This window comes from Bombina bombina, chromosome 1 (genome assembly GCF_027579735.1).
Source record: "Bombina bombina isolate aBomBom1 chromosome 1, aBomBom1.pri, whole genome shotgun sequence".
NCBI classification, from domain to species: domain Eukaryota; kingdom Metazoa; phylum Chordata; class Amphibia; order Anura; family Bombinatoridae; genus Bombina; species Bombina bombina.
In genome coordinates this window covers 553709078-553733155 of record NC_069499.1, presented here as the reverse complement: position 1 = coordinate 553733155, position 24078 = coordinate 553709078, and the positions used below count along the sequence as shown (strand labels likewise).

General features: G+C 37.5%; 1 protein-coding gene across 2 annotated transcripts in view; it reads right to left on the bottom strand.

Annotated features, from left to right (window-relative positions):
* Positions 1 to 24078, bottom strand: part of KCTD18 (potassium channel tetramerization domain containing 18) — a 104697-nt gene that overhangs the window by 62106 nt on the left and 18513 nt on the right. For both annotated transcript variants that reach the window (XM_053698722.1, XM_053698723.1), the window contains exons 5-6: positions 18705 to 18799; positions 14677 to 14779 (exon numbers count right to left, since the gene is read on the bottom strand). In XM_053698722.1, the coding sequence (XP_053554697.1) occupies positions 14677 to 14779; positions 18705 to 18799 (198 nt within the window). The remainder of the gene's footprint in view (positions 1 to 14676; positions 14780 to 18704; positions 18800 to 24078) is intronic.

Sequence of the window (24078 nt, the reverse complement as noted above, 5' to 3'; positions counted from 1 at the left end):
GGGGTGGTGGGAGGACATGTATATTTATAATGAAGAGAACCCCTATAAAGAAAACATCATAAAATGGTATCGCTATATTGATGATGTGCTGATTATTTGGCAAGGCAGTGGTGAGAGCCTAAATAACTTTCTAGTGTATGTAAACAGGAATATGATGAACCTCAAATTCACCATGGAAGCGAACAAAGATCTAATCACTTTTTTGGATCTAGAGATTGCCCAAGAGAATGGGGGAGTATACACTAAACGTTATCGTAAACCCACAGATACAAATGGGTATCTACATGCCCAGAGTGGACATCATGGGAAGTGGATACGAAACATTCCTCTTGGGCAGTTCCAAAGAGCCAAACGAAATTGCTCTAAAAGACAAGATTTTATGCAAGAGTCAGAAACAATTAATAATAGATTTTTGGCGAAAGGCTACCCTGAAGATATGGTAAAAGTAGCATTTGAGAAAGCAGAAAAGATGGATAGGAATACCCTCCTCAATAAAACACAAAAAATGACACATGGAGAAAAAAATTTGAAACAAGAAGTACAGCTTGTAACAAAATATAATAGAGTATCTAAGAAAATTGAGGGAGCAGTTAGGAAATTTTGGCCTATCCTCATGCAAGATTCCATCCTTAAAGATACAATAACCGATAGAGGACAGGTAGTTTTTAAGAGAAATATGAACTTAAGGAATCGCATCAGTCCCAGTATGTTAAAAGTAGAAACAGAGTTGAATTGGTTAAACAAAGCATCCTGTGGCTTCTATAGATGCGGAAGAGCAGGTTGTACTTGTTGTGAGCATATAGACAAAAACAACAAAAACTTTGGAGAAGAAGGAAATGAATCTGCATTTAAAATTAAAGATCTAATGAATTGCAGAACCAAGTATGTAGTGTATATGTTGAAATGTCCATGTAATAGGTTTTACATAGGATGTACTAAACGCCCCGTGAAGACAAGGTTCAGTGAACACTTGAGGAACATAGAAAATGGGCTGACAACACATGGTTTGTCGGCTCATTTTTCTGAAACACACAATAAAGATAGGACAGGGCTTAGTATTAAGGCTATTGAGTGTGTAAAGAATGAGATTAGGGGGGGGAATAAGTTGCTCAAACTCAGGCAACGTGAGACCTACTGGATCCACAAGTTGGGAACTATGGAACCAGTGGGTCTCAATAGGGATATTGATCTAGCAGCATTTATAGAAGAATAGTGTATAGTATATTAATTAATTATTAGGAAATATTAGTTTGAAGCCTCTCTACATCTATGAAATGATCATTTGTCTGAATAGTGGAATTTTTTTAACAACAATAATGTATTTTTTAATGATGGTTATGTATTAGGTTTTTAGCAATTGAAATAGTAGTGTATGTATAATTTTTTAATAACAATTAATAATTCTTTCAGATTTTAATTCAGTATATTTTTTTTGTTTTCATATATACTTATTTATTAACTTATTTATTCCATCAAATCTATTTTTTTATATACATGTATATGAATTGGTAATGCATGTTCCGTTTATTAGTTTATTATTGCAGCATTTTAAAGTACTCATATACTAATTGGATTGTGTTTAGATATAAACAGCTAACGTTTGTTTTATGAATCAAATTTTCAAACATTATGGACTAAGTTTACTAACCGCAATTATAGCATAAAGACATCACAGTCCCGTGCACAAGCCGACATGACAGGTTATGGGATAGCTGAACCGCACCATTATCTATACAAGTCACAGCATAAAAAGGGGAATACAAGGAGGAGTGGGCATAAGCCTCTGACGAAGCGGGAGGAGTCCCGCGAAACGCGTAAGGCCACGCCCACACGCACACGTTGAGTTACGTTGCAATCCCTCTAGGTCAGGAGAATCTGTTGCCAGCAATACAGTTTGACCTACCGTATGAGGGAATTCTTTGTTTTGAAGGACTGTAACAAAGATCTTATACCCTGACTTCCTGTAAAGAACACTGAGACTGGACGGTGTCAGCCAGGAGGGAGAAACAGGATATTGTGAGAACGTATAGCAACATCTATACAAAACGCTGCTACATACCTCATATTGTTTGAGGGTTTGTTTGTGAGTCTGTTTTTTGTTATTAATAAATTGTTATTTTTTTCTGATATACTGCACAATGATCTTTTCTCTGTTTTCTTTCTTGCGCTCTATGTTTTTCTTTTTTTAGTTTTCACCTTATCGCTAACACACCAGTGATTTAAAAGGAGCTGCACAAGGAAAAAGAGAATTATTTCCTATCTTTTGGACATTGCTACATAAACATTCAAAAAGACACTACCTGCAATAAAGTAGGAAAATTTTCCTTATTACCCATTTATTTATTTTAATTATACCGTATGTTTTAACACCATTGGAATTTATATGCTTTTTATATATATGTTTTTATTACTTTGCTTATTCGGCAGCTTTAGAAGGGTATATAAGTTTGGCGCTTTTCAATGTGTTTGTTTGTTGTTATGTAAGAGTACCAACTTTCAAGATGGTAACTATAAGGACTATTCTGCCTTTTGTTCAGCAAGGACATTATATGTCTACAATAGACTTGCAGGATGCTTACCTTCATATTCCGATTCATCCAGAACATTATCAGTTCCTGAGATTCTCTTTTCTAGACAAGCATTACCAATTTGCTGCTCTTCCATTTGGCCTAGCAACAGCTCCAAGAATCTTTTTAAAGGTTCTGGGTGCGCTACTCTCTGTAATCAGAGAACAGGGTATTGCTGTGTTTACTTATTTGGACGATATGTTGGTACTAGCTCAGTCTTTACGTTCTGCAGAATCTCACACAAATCAACTTGTGTTGTTTCTTCGAAAACATGATTGGAGGATCAATTTACCAAAAAGTTTTTTGATTCCTCAGACAAGGGTCACCTTTTTAGGTAGATTCAGTGTCCATGACTCTGTCTCTAACAGACAAGAGACGTTTGAAATTGGTTGCAGCATGTCGGCACCTTCAGTCTCAGTCATTCCCTTCAGTGGTTATGTGCATGGAAGTTTTAGGCCTCATGACTGCAGCATCTGATGCAATTCCTTTTGCTCGTTTTCACATGAGACCTCTCCAGCTTTGCATGCTGAATAAATGGTGCCGGGATTATTCAAAGATAACACAATTAATATCTTTAAATACCAATGTTCGACACTCTCTGACGTGGTGGTTAAATCACCAGCGTTTAGTTCAAGGGGCCTCTTTTGTTTGGCCAACCTGGACTGTGATCACAACAGATGCGAGTCTTTCAGGTTGGGGAGCTGTCTGGGGATCTCTGACAGCACAAGGAGTTTGGAAATCTCAAGAGGCGAGATTACCAATCAATATTTTAGAACTCCTTGCAATACTCAGAGCTCTTCAGTTTTGGCCTCTGTTGAAGAGAGAACCATTCATTTGTTTTCAGACAGACAATATCACAACAGTGGCATATGTCAATCATCAGGGTGGGACTCGCAGTCCCTTAGCTATGAAAGAAGTATCTCGAATACTTGTTTGGGCGGAATCCAGCTCTTGTCTAATTTCTGCAGTTCATATCCCAGGTGTAGACAATTGGGAGGCGGATTATCTCAGCCGTCAGACTTTACATCCAGGGGAGTGGTCTCTCCATCCAGATGTGTTTTCTCAGATTGTTCAGATGTGGGGTCTTCCAGAAATAGATCTGATGGCCTCTCATCTAAACAAGAAACTTTCCAGATACCTGTCCAGGTCCAGGGATTCTCAGGCGGAAGCAGTGGATGCGCTGACACTTCCTTGGTGTTATCAACCTGCTTATATCTTCCCGCCTCTAGTTCTTCTTCCGAGAGTGATCTCCAAGATCATCATGGAACAATCGTTTGTGTTGCTGGTGACTCCAGCATGGCCACACAGGTTTTGGTATGCGGATCTTGTTCGGATGTCCAGTTGCCAACCTTGGCCACTTCCGTTAAGGCCGGACCTACTGTCTCAAGGTCCGTTTTTCCACGAGGATCTCAAATCATTAAATTTGAAGGTATGGAAAATGAACGCTTAGTATTAAGTCATAGAGGTTTCTCTGACTCAGTAATTATGTTACAAGCTCGTAAATCTGTCTCTAGGAAGATTTATTATCGAGTTTGGAAGATTTACATTTCATGGTGTTCTTCTCATAAATTCTCTAGGCATTCTTTTAGAATTCCTAGAATTTTACAGTTTCTCCAGGATGGTTTGGATAGGGGTTTGTCTGCAAGTTCCTTGAAGGGACAAATTTCTGCTCTGTTTTATTTCACAGAAAGATTGCTAAACTTCCTGATATTCACTGTTTTGTACAGGCTTTAGTTCGTATTAAGCCCGTCATTAAATCAATTTCTCCTCCTTGGAGTCTTAATTTGGTTTTGAAGGCGTTACAGGCTCCTCCGTTTGAGCCTATGCATTCTTTGGACATTAAACTACTTTCTTGGAAAGTGTTGTTCCTTTTGGCCATCTCTTCTGCTAGAAGAGTGTCTGAGCTATCTGCTCTTTCTTGTGAATCTCCTTTTCTGATTTTTCATCAGGATAAGGCGGTTTTGCGGACTGTATTTTACTTTTTACATAAGGTTGTGAATTCTAACAACATTAGTAGAGAAATTGTTGTCCCTTCCTTGTGTCCTAATCCTAAGAATTCTTTGGAAAGATTCTTACATCCTTCGGATGTGGTAAGAGCTTTGAAATATTATGTTGAAGCTACTAAAGATTTCAGGAAGACTTCTAGTCTATTTGTTATATTTTCTGGTCCTAGGAAAGGTCAGAAGGCCTCTGCTATTTCCTTGGCCTCTTGGTTAAAGCTTTTGATTCATCAAGCTTATTTGGAGTTGGGTCAGGCCCCGCCTCAGAGAATTACAGTCTCCACTTTGTGGGCTTTTAAGAATGAAGCTTCAGTTGATCAGATTTGCAAAGCAGCAACTTGGTCCTCTTTGCATACATTTACTAAATTCTACCGTTTTGATGTATTTGCTTCTTCTGAAGCAGTTTTTGGTAGAAAAGTTCTTCAGGTAGCTGTTTCAGTTTGATTCTTCTAATGTTATTTTCAGATTTTCTTTTCTTCATAAGAATAACTTATATTTGGGTTGTGGATTATTTTTTCAGCATTTGCCTGTTGTTTATTTTTTATCCTTCCCTCTCTAGTGAATCTTGCGTGGAGTTCCACATCTTGGGTATTTGATATCCCATACGTCACTAGCTCATGGACTCTTGGCAATTACATGAAAGAAAACATAATTTATGTAAGAACTTACCTGATAAATTCATTTCTTTCATATTGGTAAGAGTCCATGAGACCCACCCTTTTTATGGTGGTTATGATTTTTTGTATAAAGCACAATTATTCAAAATTTCTTTGTTGATGCTTTTTCCTCCTTTCTTTATCACCCCACTACTTGGCTATTCATTAAACTGAATTGTGGGTGTGGTGAGGGGTGTATTTATAGGCATTTTGAGGTTTGGGAAACTTTGCCCCTCCTGGTAGGATTGTATATCCCATATGTCACTAGCTCATGGACTCTTACCTGATAAATTCATTTCTTTCATATTGGCAAGTTCTTACATAAATTATGTTTTTTGTCTCATCCTTTTGGAGGGTAAGAAATATATCCCACATGTGATGATTTGTGGAATCTTATCTTACCATTATTTGAAAGAAAAAGAGAATTCCTCTTGAAATGAACTATAACACATCTGCCAATTGTTCCAGATTCAAAATAGTACAAACGTGTCACTCCATTCTTGGGTACAAAAAAAATATTTAGAACAAAGACATTGCTTTTTTTAAAAACAGGGAACTGGAAAAATGTTTCCTACGTCTAGGAACTCTTAAATGATATGCCAAAAACATCCCCCCTTTTTTTTTTGCTCTTAACAGATCTTGAGGGACATGGAAAAGCACAACCTAGGTCTTGGAAGTAAAATTAATATTCTACATTTTTGAATCTACACTGTTCACACAATGATGTGAAAGATTTAAAACAGTTAAATAACTGAGGCAAAACACAATTATCCCAGCTGCAACCAGATTGTAAAATAAGGAATACGTCACAGTCCCTTTAATGATTTGTTTAATCATCCAGATGAGAAGTAACTAATGTATTTGCCTTCCTTGGAAAATCTGTCTTAAAAACATGACAACATTTTTAAAATACTTATATGAACTATTTTTCAGACTCACTGAATTGTTACAAATATACACATTTGTTCTGTGGATACTTTTTTCTATCGCTTGCAGTGTGAATGCATTAAATCAAGGATGGCCAACTGGTGGCCCAAGGGTCACGCGTGGCCTCCTGCACTAGTTTTTGCAACCCCTAGAAAAAAAGCAGAACTATCATTTTTGTGGCACCAGTAAAAAGAGGATCTAAAAATGTTTGCTTTGTGGTAGCCATAACTCGAGAGAGACCTTTGGAGTGAAGAACAGTATACTGAGGGTACAATGCAACCTAATCTAAATCTGTCCCTTTATACTGGACATTTTTAGGAAACATATCATTATTTGTGTTTAATAACCATACATTTATATGCACCATTAAAGGGACAGTCAACACCAGCATTTTTGTTATTTAAAAAGAAAGATAATCCCTTTATTACCCATTCCCCAGTTTTGCATAACCAACACAGTTATAATAATACACATTTTACCTCTGTGACCTTGTATCTAAGATTCTGCTGACTGCCCCCTTATTTCAGTTCTTTTGACAGACTTGCATTTTAGCCAATCAGTGCTCACTCCTAGGTCACTTCACGTGCATGCACTCAATGTTATCTATATGAAAAACATGAACTAATGCCCTCTAGTGGTCAAAATGCATTCAGATTAGAGGCAGTCTTCAAGGTCTAAGAAATTAGCATATGAACCTCCTAGGTTTAGCTTTCAACTAAGAATACCAAGAGAACAAAGCAAAATTGGTGATAAAAGTAAATTCGGAAGTTGTTTAAAATTACATGCCCTGAGTTCTGGGGGAGGAGCCCAGGTGTGTGGTCACAAGATACACCTGCTCTGAATTACCTACCCTTCAAGCTCTTGGCGAGTAACTCCCGCCTAAAGCCCTTGACCCTGGACGGCTTGTTTAGCCTAGCATCTACCGCTACTGGAACTCCATTAGTGCCAAGCCATTGCACTAAAACTGCTAAAAGCAGCAGAGGAAACGTTCTATTTTTGTTCAGTTATTTACAATTACATTGAATGAAATATTACCATACTGCCCTTTATGCCTTTCTTACAAGAGCAACACGAGAAACAAAGTCCAGGAGACATATATTTATATATCTTATAACAAGCAGTTTATGTGTCTCCACTGCATGCGGACTTTCAATGCGAGAGACTCTCTCTGTGCCTGACAAGCTGTACCTGCAAGTAAATAAGATACGATACGAGGATCCCCCACAACTGGAATTATACCCGTTTCAAGGTACTCCCTGAAAACAACTTGGAGCTGACCCAGCTATCTGAGGGAACCCTGCTATACCGGACGCCAGTATCACGGCTTACCTTTGTCTTTTTGCCCTCCCTCCTTGGTGCATTGCCCGGGGGTTCGGGCTGTGTTGGTGCTGTTCACTGGCGGTTGCGGCTTGCCTGCTGGGCTGAGAGACGTGGACCCTGCGAGTATCCGTTGAGCCGTTTCCTACTGCTGTCTTGCAGCCCCCTCCCACCTATGCTGCGCGAGGGGTGAGGATTCCTGTTCCTGACTCGAGGTGCTGTTGCGACTGCTGGGCTGTTCTGGCTGGCTGCCGTGCAGATTTGGACCTATCAAGGTCGCAGAAGGTTCACTAGCCGTGTCTATTCGGGCTGCACTCCCCCCTCCACCGGTGTTGCGCAGGGGGGGACAGCCCTCAGAGGAAGTCATCGCATTTGATTATCGGCCCTCGGCAGACCAGGGACTGGTAAAGTAATAATCGGACTTGGGTCTGTTGTCTTTTTTTTCTTCTTTCTTCTCCCTGCCTCATCGTTTACAATACTTTGGAGGAATTCATAAAGACACTGTTCAAAGACTGTCCTTTTGTTACTTGTATATAATAATTGGGACATTTTTCATAATTTAAAATCACCGGTATAAATTTATTACTCAATAGTAAGGTTATTGTAGTACAGAGGTCCCTGTTATAATTGCTGTTTGGTATTAGGATATGGTCGGAAAAAATGTATTTATTAACAATCTTCAGGTATTAGACCACAGACCTTAACTTAAGTTAGAGTAACCTGTATTATATAAAGGGAAAAGGAAGGGAAGGGCGAAAAAGAAAGAAAAAAAAAGGGGAGAGAAGGGGCAGGTAAAAGGGAAAGGGTGAGGGAAGGGGAAAGTCTGGTTTACGCATAATTGATAGATATGTTTAAAAACATAACCTTTTCTTTTCTCCTGGCTGAGTCCTTATATTAACCCTAAGGTATAATTTTATAGAGATATAATTCCCTATCTTTCCCTGAAGACACCTGATATTGCAAATCCTGATAGTGTTTAAAATTATATCTATTAGGACTACATTTTTTATCTGTTACGCTATTTTCCTTTTTCTTTTTTTCTCTTTTTTTTTTCTCTTTTTTTTTTTTTTTTAGGGTGTAAAGGAAAATTTTCTTCAATGAAAATGGTTTTAGTGCTATTGCTGAAATTATTAACTGTTTAAGTATTCATAGATTGTTGAAATAATACTGTCTCTTGCTTAACATTGATATAATGTAAAAAAGTATATGCTCATGTTATTATGGATTGTTTTTTTGGGCCATTTTCTAGCACAAAGGTTTACTCTCTCTAAAGAGGTTTAGGCTTCAAAATTAAATAGGATCAAGAATACTAATATATTAGCAGTAGAACTATCTTTTAGATTTACTTTAATTGAGTGAATTTATCTCAGCGGCAACTATTTATACTGTTTTTGTTTCATTTTCTCCTCTCTCCCCGCCCATACACTAATTTACCCTCACTTGGTTGCAGACGGCTCACGACTTAACAACCCCTCACACACATCACTTTCCTCCCCCCACCCTTCACCATTTTGCTTTTTCCTTACCCCTAATGAGGGGTTTTGCACTTTAATTCCCTTCCCTTTTCCAACTCACTGGCACATCCCTTGCACTTCTACATTAATTATAATTATAAACACATGGATAAATTCTTGCATCTTCACTCCAAAAACACACCTTCTCCAATGGCGGCTAGATCAAGAGATAAACGGAATAAGGTCACTTCAGACCTTGCAGCTGAGACACTCTCATCTACTAGCAACACCCAAATATCATTAGAATCTATAGACATTCAATCTTTAGTTTCTAAAATATCGGAAGCTCTCTCACCTAAATTTGAAATTCTGAGAAATGAGATCACATTAGATATTGTACATCTAACATCAGAAGTCAGGCAATTCGCAGGCAGGCTTACAGAGGCAGAGCAAAGGATATCAGATCTTGAGGATAATATGATAGAATATAATGTTAAGACTGAAGCCTCAACTAATACTCTTCTAAAATTACAAGACAAAATTGAAGACTTAGAGAACCGCGCACGTAGGAATAACCTTAGAATAATAGGGGTCCCTGAGGACAAACAATATGATGACTTATCTAAATTACTTATGATAACAATCCCGCAGCTCTTAAAGATCTCTGAGAATTTCCCTAAAACATTTATTGAAAGAGCACATAGAATTGGCCCTGTTTACTCCTCTAAAACAAATGCTAGACCCAGGCCAATCATTGTCAAATTCTTAAATTACCAAGACAAGGTCACATTTTTACAATCTTTCCACAAGTGTCAGCCCATATTCTTAGGGGAAGCTAAAATCCTGCTGTTTCAGGATTACTCATTGGAGACAGTTACTAAAAGAAGGGAAATAGCTCCAATTTGCACAAAGTTTATTCAAAAGGGAGTACGAGCAAATATACTGCACCCTGCTAGACTTAAGGTATATCTAGAGAATCAGTCATATGTTTTTGACACCCCAGCAGAAGCAGGAAAATTTTATGCTGAAAAATTCGCTATAGATTAAATAGCTCATAATTAATATCGATGTCATATTCAATGTAATTTTTACTTTATTATGAATAAGGACCTTTCTACCAAGGGTAACAGAGAGTCAAGAAGGTTCTGTCTCTCTGGAAAATGGGTTCCCTTTCCCCTCCCTCCCTCCCTCCCTTTTTTTTTTTTTTACTCTCCCCTTCTTCTTTCTCTTCCTCTGTATGAATAATAGTTATGCCAAGCAGAGTTAAGATCACCTCATGGAACATAGGCGGCCTTACGTCTCCTATTAAAAGGAAAACTATACTATCATACTTGAAGAAAATTAACACCTCTATTGCATTTCTGCAAGAAACACATTTAAAAACTGAAGAGGTTCTTAAGCTTAAATCTACATGGGTTCGAGAGGTGTTCTTTTCTCCAAGTATTAAGAGGAAGGGGGAAGTGGCTATTCTTGTAAGCAAAACTATTAAATATCAAGTATTACAGGTAGACTCTGACTCTGAAGGGAGATTCATACTTTTAAAAATTAAGATCGATAATACTCTATACACACTATGTAACATATATGCTCCAAATATTTTTAATCCATCCTTCTGGGAAGTAGTACAAGCCAGGCTCATGATGTGTGCTGAGGGATACCTGATAATGGGGGGGGACTTTAACATGGCCCCTAAATATCCGCTAGATAGGCTTAGACGAGATCATGTGCCTAAAAAAATTAAGAGAGATAAATTGGAATCAAAACTTTTTTCTAGAATATTTGTTAATCTTTGTTAATCAAAAGCACATAAGTCCCTCTCAAGGATAGACCTACTTTTACTTGATGAGAGGCTATGTAAATCACAGGTGCAGGCTCAAATACTTCCTATAGCTATCTCTGATCATGCCCCCATATGCTTAGATTTTTAATCTCATGATCAAACGCAAACACATAGACGATTCTTTTTCCCAACATTTCTTGCAACAGATCTCAAATTTAAAAACTGTCTAGAAGCTAAATTCAAAGATTATGCTGATTTTAATCGTGATTATATTTCACGTCCCTTATTATTTTGGGAGACGGCTAAGGCAGTATTAAGGGGAGAGATACTAGCATATAATGTGAAAAGAACTAAAAAACTTAAGCAAAGGGAGGGGGAGCTGGCACGAGCGGTCTCTAATGCATTTAACTTACATTTAATTGAAAATTCTTCACAGAGTTGGGCTAAATCTACCTCTGCCCTACAAAATAGAGATTCCTTCTTACTTTACAAAACAACACAGAATGATATTAGGGTCCAATCAAAATTATACCGTTTTGGGAATAAGACAGGAAAGTTGTTAGCAAAACTTCTTAAAATTGAGAGAGGTTCTCAATCGATAGATTATATAAACACTGAAGGCCAGACATTTAATACGACTGAAGAACTCTTACAAGTATTTTCTAAATACTACTCCGATCTTTACTTCCTGAGAACCTCCAACATGCAGGCACGTGATGAATTTTGGAATAAAATTTATTTTCCCACACTACACTCGGAAGTCCTACAGGACTTATACGCTCCAATAACTGAAATAGAAGTAAGTGAAGCAATTCAAACACTGCCCCATAATAAAGCACCAGGCCCAGATGCATTACCGAACTAATTTTATCAAGCTTTAAATTCCCCTATTATACCATACCTTACCACTCTATTCAACTTTTTATATATAGAAGGAAAAGAGCCAACGCCTAGCTTTGCTACCTCCTACACTACTTTGATACTGAAGCCAGGGAAGGACCCAACAAAAAAAGAATCTTACAGGCCTATTGCCTTACTCAACACAGACTATAAAATTTTAACTTCTATATTAGCACACAGACTTCAAACTATATTGCCTTCCATTATCCACGTAGACCAAGCTGGGTTCTTACAGAATAGAAATTCTGCTTCAAAAATATGCGAACTTTTTCTTGTTATTGACTATTTCAGAACATTGGAGCCTCAAGATCTAGGGGGACGGGAGGGTACCCCTGATAAGGTAATAATATCCATAGATGCTGAAAAAGCCTTTGATTCAGTTCACCATGATCACCTTATCTATACTTTACATCAATTTGGATTAAAGGAGAATTTTACTAAGTTTATTAGCAATCTCTATCAAAATGCAACCACAAAGATAATGGTGAACGGTAGTATGTCACAGGATATAGAACTACAACGAGGTACCAGACAGGGATGCCCTCTTTCCCCGCTCCTCTTTGATATCGCCATCGAGCCTCTTGCTATTTCCATACGACATCAAATTGATGGAATAAAGATAGGAAGGAAGGAGATGAAGATCGCTCTATACGCGGATGATGTTCTTATTTACATGGCCAATACAAGATTAAATATACCTAAACTTTTAACTATAGTACAACAATGTGGGTCCTTCTCAGGATACAAGGTCAACAATACAAAATCTGAATTATTTTGGATTGTTCAGACAAAAGATTCATTGGCGAAAATTCCTTTTTATATAGCTCACAACTCCTTCCGTTATTTGGGCATTAATATCTCTCACGATCCAGGCACTTGGTACTCTCTTAATATCACTCCAACAATAAATAAATAAAATTAAAAATTCTCTCAAAAATTGGCAAAATTTCCCGTTATCCTTATCAGGACGAATAGCTGCTTATAAGATGATGCTCCTACCCAAACTTCTATATATGATACAGAATATTCCTCTTTTTCTTAAACGAAAAGACATTGATCTTCTCAATTCTATTCTTAGATCATTCATATGGCAGAGTAGAAAACCCAGGATTTCTCTTTTTAAACTATCGCCTCCCTTGAAATACGGTGGTCTCGCACTTCCAGATATACGGGCATATAACTAAGCTTTTCTGGTTCGCACGGTTATTGACTGGGTATATTTAAAGAATTATGTAACAGACAATGACTTGGAAAAAAATATAACTTATCCTCTATACCAAATAGCACTTATACATACTGATGCTAACCAGATTCCGACTGAAATAAAGAAGTTAAAGTCCATATATAATCCTATTCTTGCCTGGAAAAAGTTTTGTACTTTATTAAACGTGGAGTACCATGTCTCTAGGTTTATCCCATTTATGGGTAATCCTCAGTTTGAAGCCGGAATGCAGGCAGGAGTATATAGAGAATGGAAAACACTAGGTCTCACTAACATATATCAGATTCTTGACTTTGAAAGAAGATGTGTTAAATCATTTGAATTTCTCAGATCAGAATTTAATATACCACATAAGAATTTTTTTGCCTATCTTCAGGCAAGACATTATGCTCTTAAACTCACGTACGACTATGGTTGGAACTGGTCCCTAGAGAGTGCCGGGAATTGGCTTGCTACCGCCAAAGCGGGACGCATGTCAATTGCCCCTGGATACCATATGCTGGTATCTGTAAAGGGTGCAAAAAATGTTGAACGAATTCAGAACAAGTGGGTCGCACTGATTAAACAACCTTTGGATCCTCCATTATTTTACTTATCAATTCAAGAGATTGCTCGTGTCACCCTCTCCTCCTCCTGGAGGGAATCCCATCTTAAATTGTTGTACATGACCTATTTTACCCCAGAAAAGGGATCCAGATGTGGGAATAATAGCTTCATTTTTTGTCCAAAATGTTCTCTTCCGATGGCAGATCTTCAGCACATGTTATGGGCCTGCACAAAAATTAGACATTTTTGGTCGAAGATTCAATTCTGGCTGAATAAAATATTAGCTCCCTCCCGCATAATCCTTTCGCTAAAAACAATAGTTTTTCTATTTCATAATTCTAGTAACAAGGAAGGAAACAATAAGAAAATTATTAATATGACCTTATTAGCAGCAAGACATCTTATCTTTAGAAAATGGAAACAGAGAACAACCCCTAGCATAGCCGAAACTAAGAATTATTTAAAAAAACAATACATTTTGGAACAAATTGATACAGATCCAGATAACGAGCAAGATATTAGAAAACTATTCTTGAAATGGTCACTTTTTATCAAAGATTTACCACCCAGTGAAGTTGAGTTCCTGATTTACCCCTTCAGGAACTCAGAATTGGTCACGCTTGGCATGTGGTAACATAATAATAATTCTCCCCCTTTATTTTTTTTTTTTTTTCTTTCCCCCCCCTTTTGGTTAGAAGTAGGATAAGGCAAGGGAACAGAGGGAAAAAAAACCAACTCAGAATATGTAAAATGTACTTATTCATTTCTCCTTTTTTCTTTTTGCATGAGAATCAAATCTGTTTGAGGATATAAGGCTCAAATTATTTTGTTTATTATGCATTTTTTAGGTTATCATAATGTTTGTTCTTGTCTAAATTAGTTCACTGTGTTGAACGAAAATGTATTCTGAATTGGATCTAAATAAAATATTAAAAAAAAAAAAATTACATGCCCTATTTAAATCATGAAAGTTTTTTTTGGATTTGACTGTCCCTTTAAGGTTTCCAAAATATTGACCTATGGGCGACATGTGGCGGGAAGATGGTCATGTCTGCATTACATAATCATTCAGTTAAAAGAAGGTTTAAATTCATATAATTTCATTATACTTATAGGCCAGTCAATACTTGATGAGGATATTTAGTAGCTTTAAAATGTTTGCAGCATCTTTCCAGTTCGACAAATAGGTGTCATCTTAATTTAGTTTCATTTTGTAACCACAAAGTATTGCTTAATACTAGAAACAAATATTTAAAAATTGCAGCGGAGGTGCATGTTAAACTTAATCTATATATTTTTTTGCATACCGTGTGCGCATTGGAACGATGTTCTGTTCGCTTCCTTGTAATGGGCGCTCTTCAAGAGTCCAACATTCAATCAGCTCTTGAGGAACCCGCCAAAAGCTAAATCCTGTAAAATAAGATTAAGCCATGAAGTTATGAACATATAATTCTACTTCATTCGCTTGGTATCCTTTCTTGAAGGAGCAGCAATGCACTACTGGGAGTTGGCAGAATACATAGGTAAGCCAACAACAAAAGGCTACCTATGTATGCTTTTCAATAAAGGATACCAAGATAACAAAGCAAATTAGAAAAAAGAAGTAAAATGGAAAGTTAAAAATTGTAAGCTCTATCTGAATCATGAAAGAAATGTTTTGGCTTTTATGTCCCTTTTAAGCGCACAAGGACTAGTATGTTCCTTTAAATCAGTGATGGCCAACATCCTATCTATTGGGGTTGCAGAATAAATATAGGGACATTTTCTGTGTTACTCACCATAAATACCCAAAGCATTTTTAGTTTTGCTTTGTCCTAGGGCCACAAAAGCTAGAGCACACGTTCTTAGTTTTGCTTTTTCCCAAGGACCACACAAACTAGTGCAGAGAGCACATGTGACCTCCAGTTAACCATCCCCAATTTAAATATTAGCTTATTAGTAGCATAGAATTATAAACACATTTACATACTTGAGCATAAACATAACTGTTAAAACTGTGATGCTAAACCGCAATATTGTTAACAGCTTTGCTGCAATTTGCTCAAACCTTTAAGAAACAAAATGTTGATACCCATGGAACTCGTCAACCCTGCAATACCCATTTTAATGTATCAAAGAATTCATATTTAGATGTGTAGTTATATTCCCAGACATTGTTACACAAAACAAATTAAATACTTATTTTGCATCTGGGGTTTCAGGTTTATGTTGTAAAACACATTTTTATATCCACAAATTCCATTTGTAATCGGGGTTCCGCAAAATACGAAATTCTAAATGCAAAATGAATCAAACTTGAGCTGCTTAAAAAATAATAATAATAATAATAATAATAATGCACATCACTTGTCTTACCCTGTTATCTAAATATGTAGTAAAAAACAAAGTTAATATGAATTGACAACTTAGGTTTTTATCTTTATAACCCCAAATTTTCTTTCATAATTTAGGTAGAACATACAATTTTAAACAACTTTCCCGTTTACTTCTATTATCAAAATTTGCTTCTTTCTTTTGGTATCATTTGTTGAAGGAGCAGCAATGCACTACTAGTTTCTAACTGAGCACATGGGTGAGGCAATGACAATCAGTATATATATATATATATATATATATATATATATATATATATATATATATATATATATATATATATATATATATATATATATACACACACAACACATAGAAACACCCAGCACTCACCAGCTAGCTCACAGCTAAGATAAAATCACAACTGGAAAGGTTAGTCACCGCATCTGGCCAAATGGGAAAGCTCAGGCACCACGTCAAGGTCCTTTCCATCGCCTGAGTCCCTAACACAGCCACACCATCATACAAGCTCACAAAGCCAAACAAACTGAGAACAAAGAAGGGGTGCACAGGTGGCTGTAATCACCCATAGAAAATACAAAACATGGAAGGGAACTGCACTCCAAGACCGGATCAGGTACACATCCTGTGACTCAGTAATATCCAGCCCTGGGTGCTAAATAGCACTCCAAATAAAAAGCTGTGATGTCACCAGAGCCACAGGCAGTTAACCCCAGTCCGGAATGGGTGCAAGAAACAAGGGAGATTACAAATAAAAAGTAATACAACACATAGAAACACCCAGCACTCACCAGCTAGCTCACAGCTAAGATAAAATCACAACTGGAAAGATTAGTCACCGCATCTGGCCAAATGGGAAAGCTCAGGCACCATGTCAAGGTCCTTTCCATCGTCTGAGTCCCTAACACAGCCACACCATCATGCGAGCTCACAAAGCCAAACAAACTGAGAACAAAGAAGGGGTGCTCAGGTGGCTGTAATCAACCATAGAAAATACAAAACATGGAAGGGAACTGCACTCCAAGACCGGATCAGGTACACATCCTGTGACTCAGTAATATCCAGCCCTGGGTGCTAAATAGCACTCCAAATAAAAAGCTGTGATGTCACCAGAGCCACAGGCAGTTAACCCCAGTCCGGAATGGGTGCAAGAAACAAGGGAGATTACAAATAAAAAGTAATACAACACATAGAAACACTCAGCACTCACCAGCTAGCTCACAGCTAAGATAAAATCGCAACTGGAAAGGTTAGTCACCGCATCTGGCCAAATGGGAAAGCTCAGGCACCACGTCAAGGTCCTTTCCATCGCCTGAGTCCCTAACACAGCCACACCATCATGCGAGCTCACAAAGCCAAACAAACTGAGAACAAAGAAGGGGTGCACAGGTGGCTGTAATCACCCATAGAAAATACAAAACATGGAAGGGAACTGCACTCCAAGACCGGATCAGGTACACATCCTGTGACTCAGTAACATCCAGCCCTGGGTGCTAAATAGCACTCCAAATAAAAAGCTGTGATGTCACCAGAGCCACAGGCAGTTAACCCCAGTCCGGAATGGGTGCAAGAAACAAGGTAGATTACAAATAAAAAGTAATACAACACATAGAAACACCCAGCACTCACCAGCTAGCTCACAGCTAAGATAAAATCACAACTGGAAAGGTTAGTCACCGCATCTGGCCAAATGGGAAAGCTCAGGCACCACGTCAAGGTCCTTTCCATCGCCTGAGTCCCTAACACAGCCACACCATCATGCGAGCTCACAAAGCCAAACAAACTGAGAACAAAGAAGGGGTGCACAGGTGGCTGTAATCACCCATAGAAAATACAAAACATGGAAGGGAACTGCACTCCAAGACCGGATCAGGTACACATCCTGTGACTCAGTAACATCCAGCCCTGGGTGCTATTTTATCTTAGCTGTGAGCTAGCTGGTGAGTGCTGGGTGTTTCTATGTGTTGTATTACTTTTTATTTTTAATCTCCCTTGTTTCTTGCACCCATTCTGGACTGGGGTTAACTGCCTGTGGCTCTGGTGACATCACAGCTTTTTTGGAGTGCTATTTAGCACCCAGGGCTGGATGTTACTGAGTCACAGGATGTGTACCTGATCCGGTCTTGGAGTGTAGTTCCCTTCCATGTTTTGTATTTTCTATGGGTGATTACAGCCACCTGTGCACCCCTTCTTTGTTCTCAGTTTGTTTGGCTCTGTGAGCTCGCATGATGGTGTGCCTGTGTTAGGGACTCAGGCTATGGAAAGGACCTTGACGTGGTGCCTGAGCTTTCCCATTTGGCCAGATGCGGTGACTAACCTTTCCAGTTGTGATTTTATCTTAGCTGTGAGCTAGCTGGTGAGTGCTGGGTGTTTCTATGTGTTGTATTACTTTTTATTTGTAATCTCCCTTGTTTCTTGCACCCATTCCGGACTGGGGTTAACTGCCTGTGGCTCTGGTGACATCACAGCTTTTTTGGAGTGCTATTTAGCACCCAGGGCTGGATGTTACTGAGTCATAGGATGTGTACCTGATCCGGTCTTGGAGTGCAGTTCCCTTCCATGTTTTATATATATATATATATATATATATATAGCCACCAGTCAGCAGCTAGAACCTAGGTTCTTTGCTGCTCCTGAACTTTCCTAGATAAACATTTCAGCAAAGAATAACAAGAGAAGGAAGCATATTAAATAATAGAAGTTAATTCAGAAAGTTGTTTGAAATTGTATGTTCTATCTAAATCATGAATGTATAATTATGACTTTACCGTCCCTTAAGTAAGAATTTAATAATGAGCTTTATCAAAAGAACACACAACACATATGTATATGTAATGTGTTGTGTCAGATGTGACCATACAACACAAAGTACAGTGCTCAAACTAGGAGAACACAAGCATAAGTTATACAGAACATTGTGACCCCAGTATCTTATTAAAATAAAGAGAGCATAAGAAATGTGATGGGTAGACTGAGTAAACAAATGCAGTAATATTCTTACCTCTTCCCATCCAAGTATCAAATGCATCCATCATGTTTTTAAGCTCAGGGACACTGTAGTAGCTCAGGATATATTGGACATTACCACCTGCTTCCCTGCCAGAGTAAGAGGACAATTACCATTAGAGGACAGTTGTGCACATATCATGCAGAAAGATATAAGAACAGATGTATGGCTGTGACATGGCTTTATATTGTTACATAATAAACACCAGGATCAGTCATGCAGCTTAAGGAGAAACATAAGTTATATGCAAGTTATTTCATTCTGGTTTGCTATTGATTCCCTTGAAAAGCTAAAAAAGCAAAACCTGTAACCTAAATTTAAAAAATGCTGCTGTAAAAACAATTATTTGAAATGTAGCATTTGCAGGTTACAGAATATGGTTTTGGCTTTTTTTAGCGAGTGTGAGACAAAGCAAAATCGTACACAAAATCAAGGTGTTGTCTTTATAACTACCAGAAACAAGAATAAATCTCTTCTATCCTCTTGGTGACCAGTGACACACCATTAAATAACCTCTGGGTTGCCAGTGACATACAACATGCAGAAGTGATTTAATCCTTTAATTACTGCACTTACGGTAACAAATTAGCCCCTCAATTACAAGAAACATACAAAACCAAGGAGTTAAATGCAGAAACAAATTAAAGTGACATAACACGCAATTATTTTCTTTCATAATCCAGACAGAGGATACAATTTTAAACAACTTTTCAATATATGTTATTGTCAACCTTGCTTTATTCCCTTGGCATCCTTTGTTAAAAAAGCAGCAATGCACGACTGGGGACTAGCAGAATACAATAAGTGAACCAATGACAAGTGGCATATGTGCAGCCACCAATGAGCTGCTGGCTCCCAGAAGTACACTACTACTCCTGAGCCAACCTAGCTATGCTTTATTTAACAAAGGATACCAATAGAACAAAGCAAATTAGAGCAGGTAATTTCAAATACAATTTTCCAATTTACATCTAATATCTGAATCATGATTTTTTTTTTACTTTCCTGTCGTTTTAACCCTAAACAGGAGGGGAGCAGCACTAGAAGTCTAGACCTTGTTGTACTGTTGCTCCTCTTCCCCAACACACGTTTTAATGATTGCACCTGGTTATTTATATATATATATATATATATATATATATATATATATATATAATATATATATATATATATATATATATATATATATATATATATATATATATATATATATTTTCCCAATCTACAAAGTTTTAAAATAATTAATAATTTATTTTCATATGATACATAATTCCTGACTCTCCAAAATAATTTAAAAATACAACAGAAAAACAAAAAGAAGTTACCCAAGTTGACACCTGCTAAGCATTTTTTTTCTTCAAATAAATGTGAAACCCCTGAAAAGACACAGCCCATCCATGGAGTGCCCAGTTCCAACTTTCTGTATATGGGGAGCCAAGATCTCAGGTCAAAATTTCTTCTTTTGCATAGTAGTCTGGGAGTTAATGAAACTGGAGAACTATTTAATCTAGTTTGGCATTTCACTTTCAACAGCTGTAGTCAAATAACTAAAAAAAAAAAAACTCATGATATTTGCTTGTCACTGCTGGATGTCTCTCTGGCATTCTCCAATGTTCTACTAGCTGCAGAAAGACTTTTATGTAATGATCATTCTGATGTCTACTGAGATAATCTTCTCAAATGCTCTGAACACCAGAAAAATTTACCACTGTATGTGGTGTCATAAAACCAGAGAATTTATCCCTAGAACATTCAAGTAGTTAATTCTTAAACTATACTGTGATTATACAAACATAAGTAAAAACTATAGAATAGGTATTGGCCTAGTCTTTGTCCAAGGACCACTAAATACAATAAAATTACATAATTAACGAATGCCTCATGAAAAGACAATGCAAAAACACTTACTCGGAATTTCAAATAATCAGTAGATATTTTTTTCCGGACATTTATTTCCCCCCATTTGCCAGCCCCCTGTATCATGTGACAGCCATCAACCAATCACAGACTTGTATACATATACCCTGTGAGCTTCTGCACATGCTCAGTAGGAGCTGGTGCCTCAAAGTGTGTACATAAAAAGAATGTGAGAGAGTGTGAGAGAGAGTGTGAGAGAGAGTGTGAGAGAGAGTGTGAGAGAGAGTGTGAGAGAGAGAGAGAGAGAGAGAGAGAGAGAGAGATTACGTTTATGCAAAGGGACTGAACAACGAGTTGCCCTGTATAATTTGGACTGGATGTTGTAGCTTCTGGTATTTTCATGAAGGTTGTTTAATACTTGTAGGCAATTGGTAATTTTTCATTTTAATTTTCTAGTACCAATTACCACCAAACTGTAAGTTACAGCGGTCTACCAAACAGCGGTCTACCAAACAAAACTTTACTTTCATAATGTGCTAAGGTATTCGTGTGCCAATGCTACGGATTGTCTCTAAGACAAATGACAGAAAGTTCTGAATCTGTTATCCCAATGACTTGCATGTATTGATCTTAGCATATGGTTCCCGAATTGTAAGGACTTGATTCTGCAGTTTAACATATCCAACTGGGGTTTACTAGGTAGAGATCTTTTTCTAGATCGTATCTATCCAAAAATAAAATTTGTGATATTGTATTCGGAAACTTTATCTAAGATTCATATAAAAATCTGCTGAGGAAATATTTTTGCAATGGTTTCATACACTTCCTTGCCCATTTCACTATTTGAATGACAAATGGCATTTTCCATAAATGAAACGTCTAGCCTCTTACTCACAAAATTAAATTCTGAAGAAATCGACCTCTGGTAGATAGATTAGGTTTTCATTCTATGCAAGACAATTATTGCTGAGATGATATCAATCAACCTTTGCTAAAGTTGATCATCCATCCATGATCATTGAGAAAACACATTACCTTGTCTCCGACTTATCATCTGGAACACTTCATAGTCTACTTATATATCATTTTAAAAATAAAGAAACCTTGCCTTTGGAATTCCTCTAATGGAGCAAGAGGACTGTATAAACGTTGGCTAATTATAATACAGCAATTACAGAGGTATATAAACAACATCAACCATAAGCTTATAGGGACTAGCCAAAATGTGGCCCTTTATCAGATGCTGGAAATGCAAGCCAAATGGTAACTAGGCCAACATTAAGTTAGAGGGCGAACATACTAATTGAACATACATCTGGACATTACTGTAAACAAGGGACTGTCCCTGACAAAATATCAACAAATGGGAGGTATTTACACTAACTTGCTATAAAACAAAATACAAAACTACAAGCTTCATACAAAATCAACAATAACAGTTAAAGCAGAAATGTAAAAATTCAAAAGGATCACCAGATCGTTATTTAGTCTTTTACAAACACTACACATAGTATGTGGTAGATATATAGTATATATATATATATATATATATATATATATATATATAGTCCCAAGGAATCCCATGCACGGCTAATGGCGTAATGAGGTCCCCAAAGCAGGCACAAAACACAGGGATTTGAATCAAGAGCCTTTATGTGAATATGCGGAAAAACAAGGGCCTTGCCCAGATTTTCGGCTCTCACAGGGAGCCTTTGTCAATGGAGGCTGTGCAGAAAAAGGCTCCTGTGAGAGCCGAAACGTTTGGGCAAGGCCCTTGTTTTTCCGCATATTCACATAAAGGCAAGCTGGTCTAAATTGGAATTGTTACATTCATACTGGGAAGATGTCCCCTGCATTCAACAGACCTATTTTTATTCTTGTATTTAAAGGGACATTGTAAACCAAGTTGTCATATAACTGAATGTAATAGACACTACTATAAAGAAGAATATGCACAGATACTGATCATAAAGATCCAGTATAAAACCTTTTAAAAACTTACTTAGAAGCTCCCAGTTTAGCAATGTTGATGAGGTTAGGGCTGGGACACCCAGTGAATGGAGTTGGGAAAGCAGAAAGAGCAGACAATTCCCCTTATAAAAAAACAGATTACACAAAAAAATAGCAGCAAAAATCTGTAAACCTGTATCTACATCTATTACTTTGGGGGCATGGTTAGGAGTCTACAAATCAGCAAAATAAGCAAAACTTTGAGAGATTGATAGAAGATTGGCACATTATACCATATCTGGTGGGACTGCCTAGACTCCAACCCTTTTGGCAAGACATACATAAAGAAATTCAGAATGCTCTCTCACATAAGATCCCATACGAACCCTTAACACTATTGTTTAATAAGCCACCTAAGATTAAAATGTAAGTACAAATCCACATTACTATATATCATGCTTAGGCAGCGCTAAGCAATTGGTCCCAAGGCTTTGGGTACCAACAAAGGATTCCATAAAAAAAGGACTGGAGGACAAAAATGTTACGGTCCTCCTATCCTTAGAGAGGTATCATTATCTTAAAACTAATAGATTAGACTTTTACTGCGCAATGTCTCTCTAACTGGGAAACATACATTCATGCAGATGCCACACCTTCTTCACCTCTTGATAACTCTCATTCCAAGTAATAACACATTAAGAACAGGTAATGAGTTGTGAGGTTGCTCTGAATCTGTGTTTCATATTGTAAATCTACATTAAGATTGTCCTAGATACGAACAAAGTTTGATGTTTTTGATTATGTTGATTGTTGTTAATTTTTTTCCTTATATATGGTATTTCTTTTCTGTTCTCGTTTCTTTTCTTTTGTTATTCTGAAAAAAAAAAAACCTACAAGCCTATTGGAACAGCCTCTCCTAAAAGAACACTGTGGGCATTGATATCCTTGTATTTTCTACAACCTTATTTTTAGTCTATATATGTACCACTACTGTTGGCAGAATGATCATATTTTTACATCAATAAAGCTTGTTTTAAAAAAAAAAAAAAAAGAAAAAGCAAAACTATACATTGTTACATAAACATTCCCAGATGAGCTATATAAATAGGATCATCTACAAAAGAATTATGCCAGAAAAAATCGAGTGCGCTGGTCCGTCACAGTAACTATCCTATAATATAAAAGGCCAAGTAGTTTTGTCTGAGAGCCGTCATGCGCATGTAGAGACTGCGCAAAGACAAACACACCTGGCCTTCAACAGACTGACCTGGCAACCGACGGGCGCGTGACAGGGAGTCGGGGCGTGACCGGGGCTTGACATGGGTGGGACCGTGTGCCATGAAAGGAGAGAGCTCAAAAGAGAGGCGGATAGAGACAAAAGAGAGGGAGAGAGACAGCTAAAGAGAGGGGGAGGGAGAGGAAAATGAAGGGGAGAGAGAGAGAGAGAGAGCAAAAGAGAGGGAGAGATACAGCAAAATGGAGGGGGAGAGAAAGGGGGAGAGATTGCAAAAGAGGGGGGGGAGAGAGCAAAAGAGAGGGGGAGAGAGAGAGCAAAAGAGTG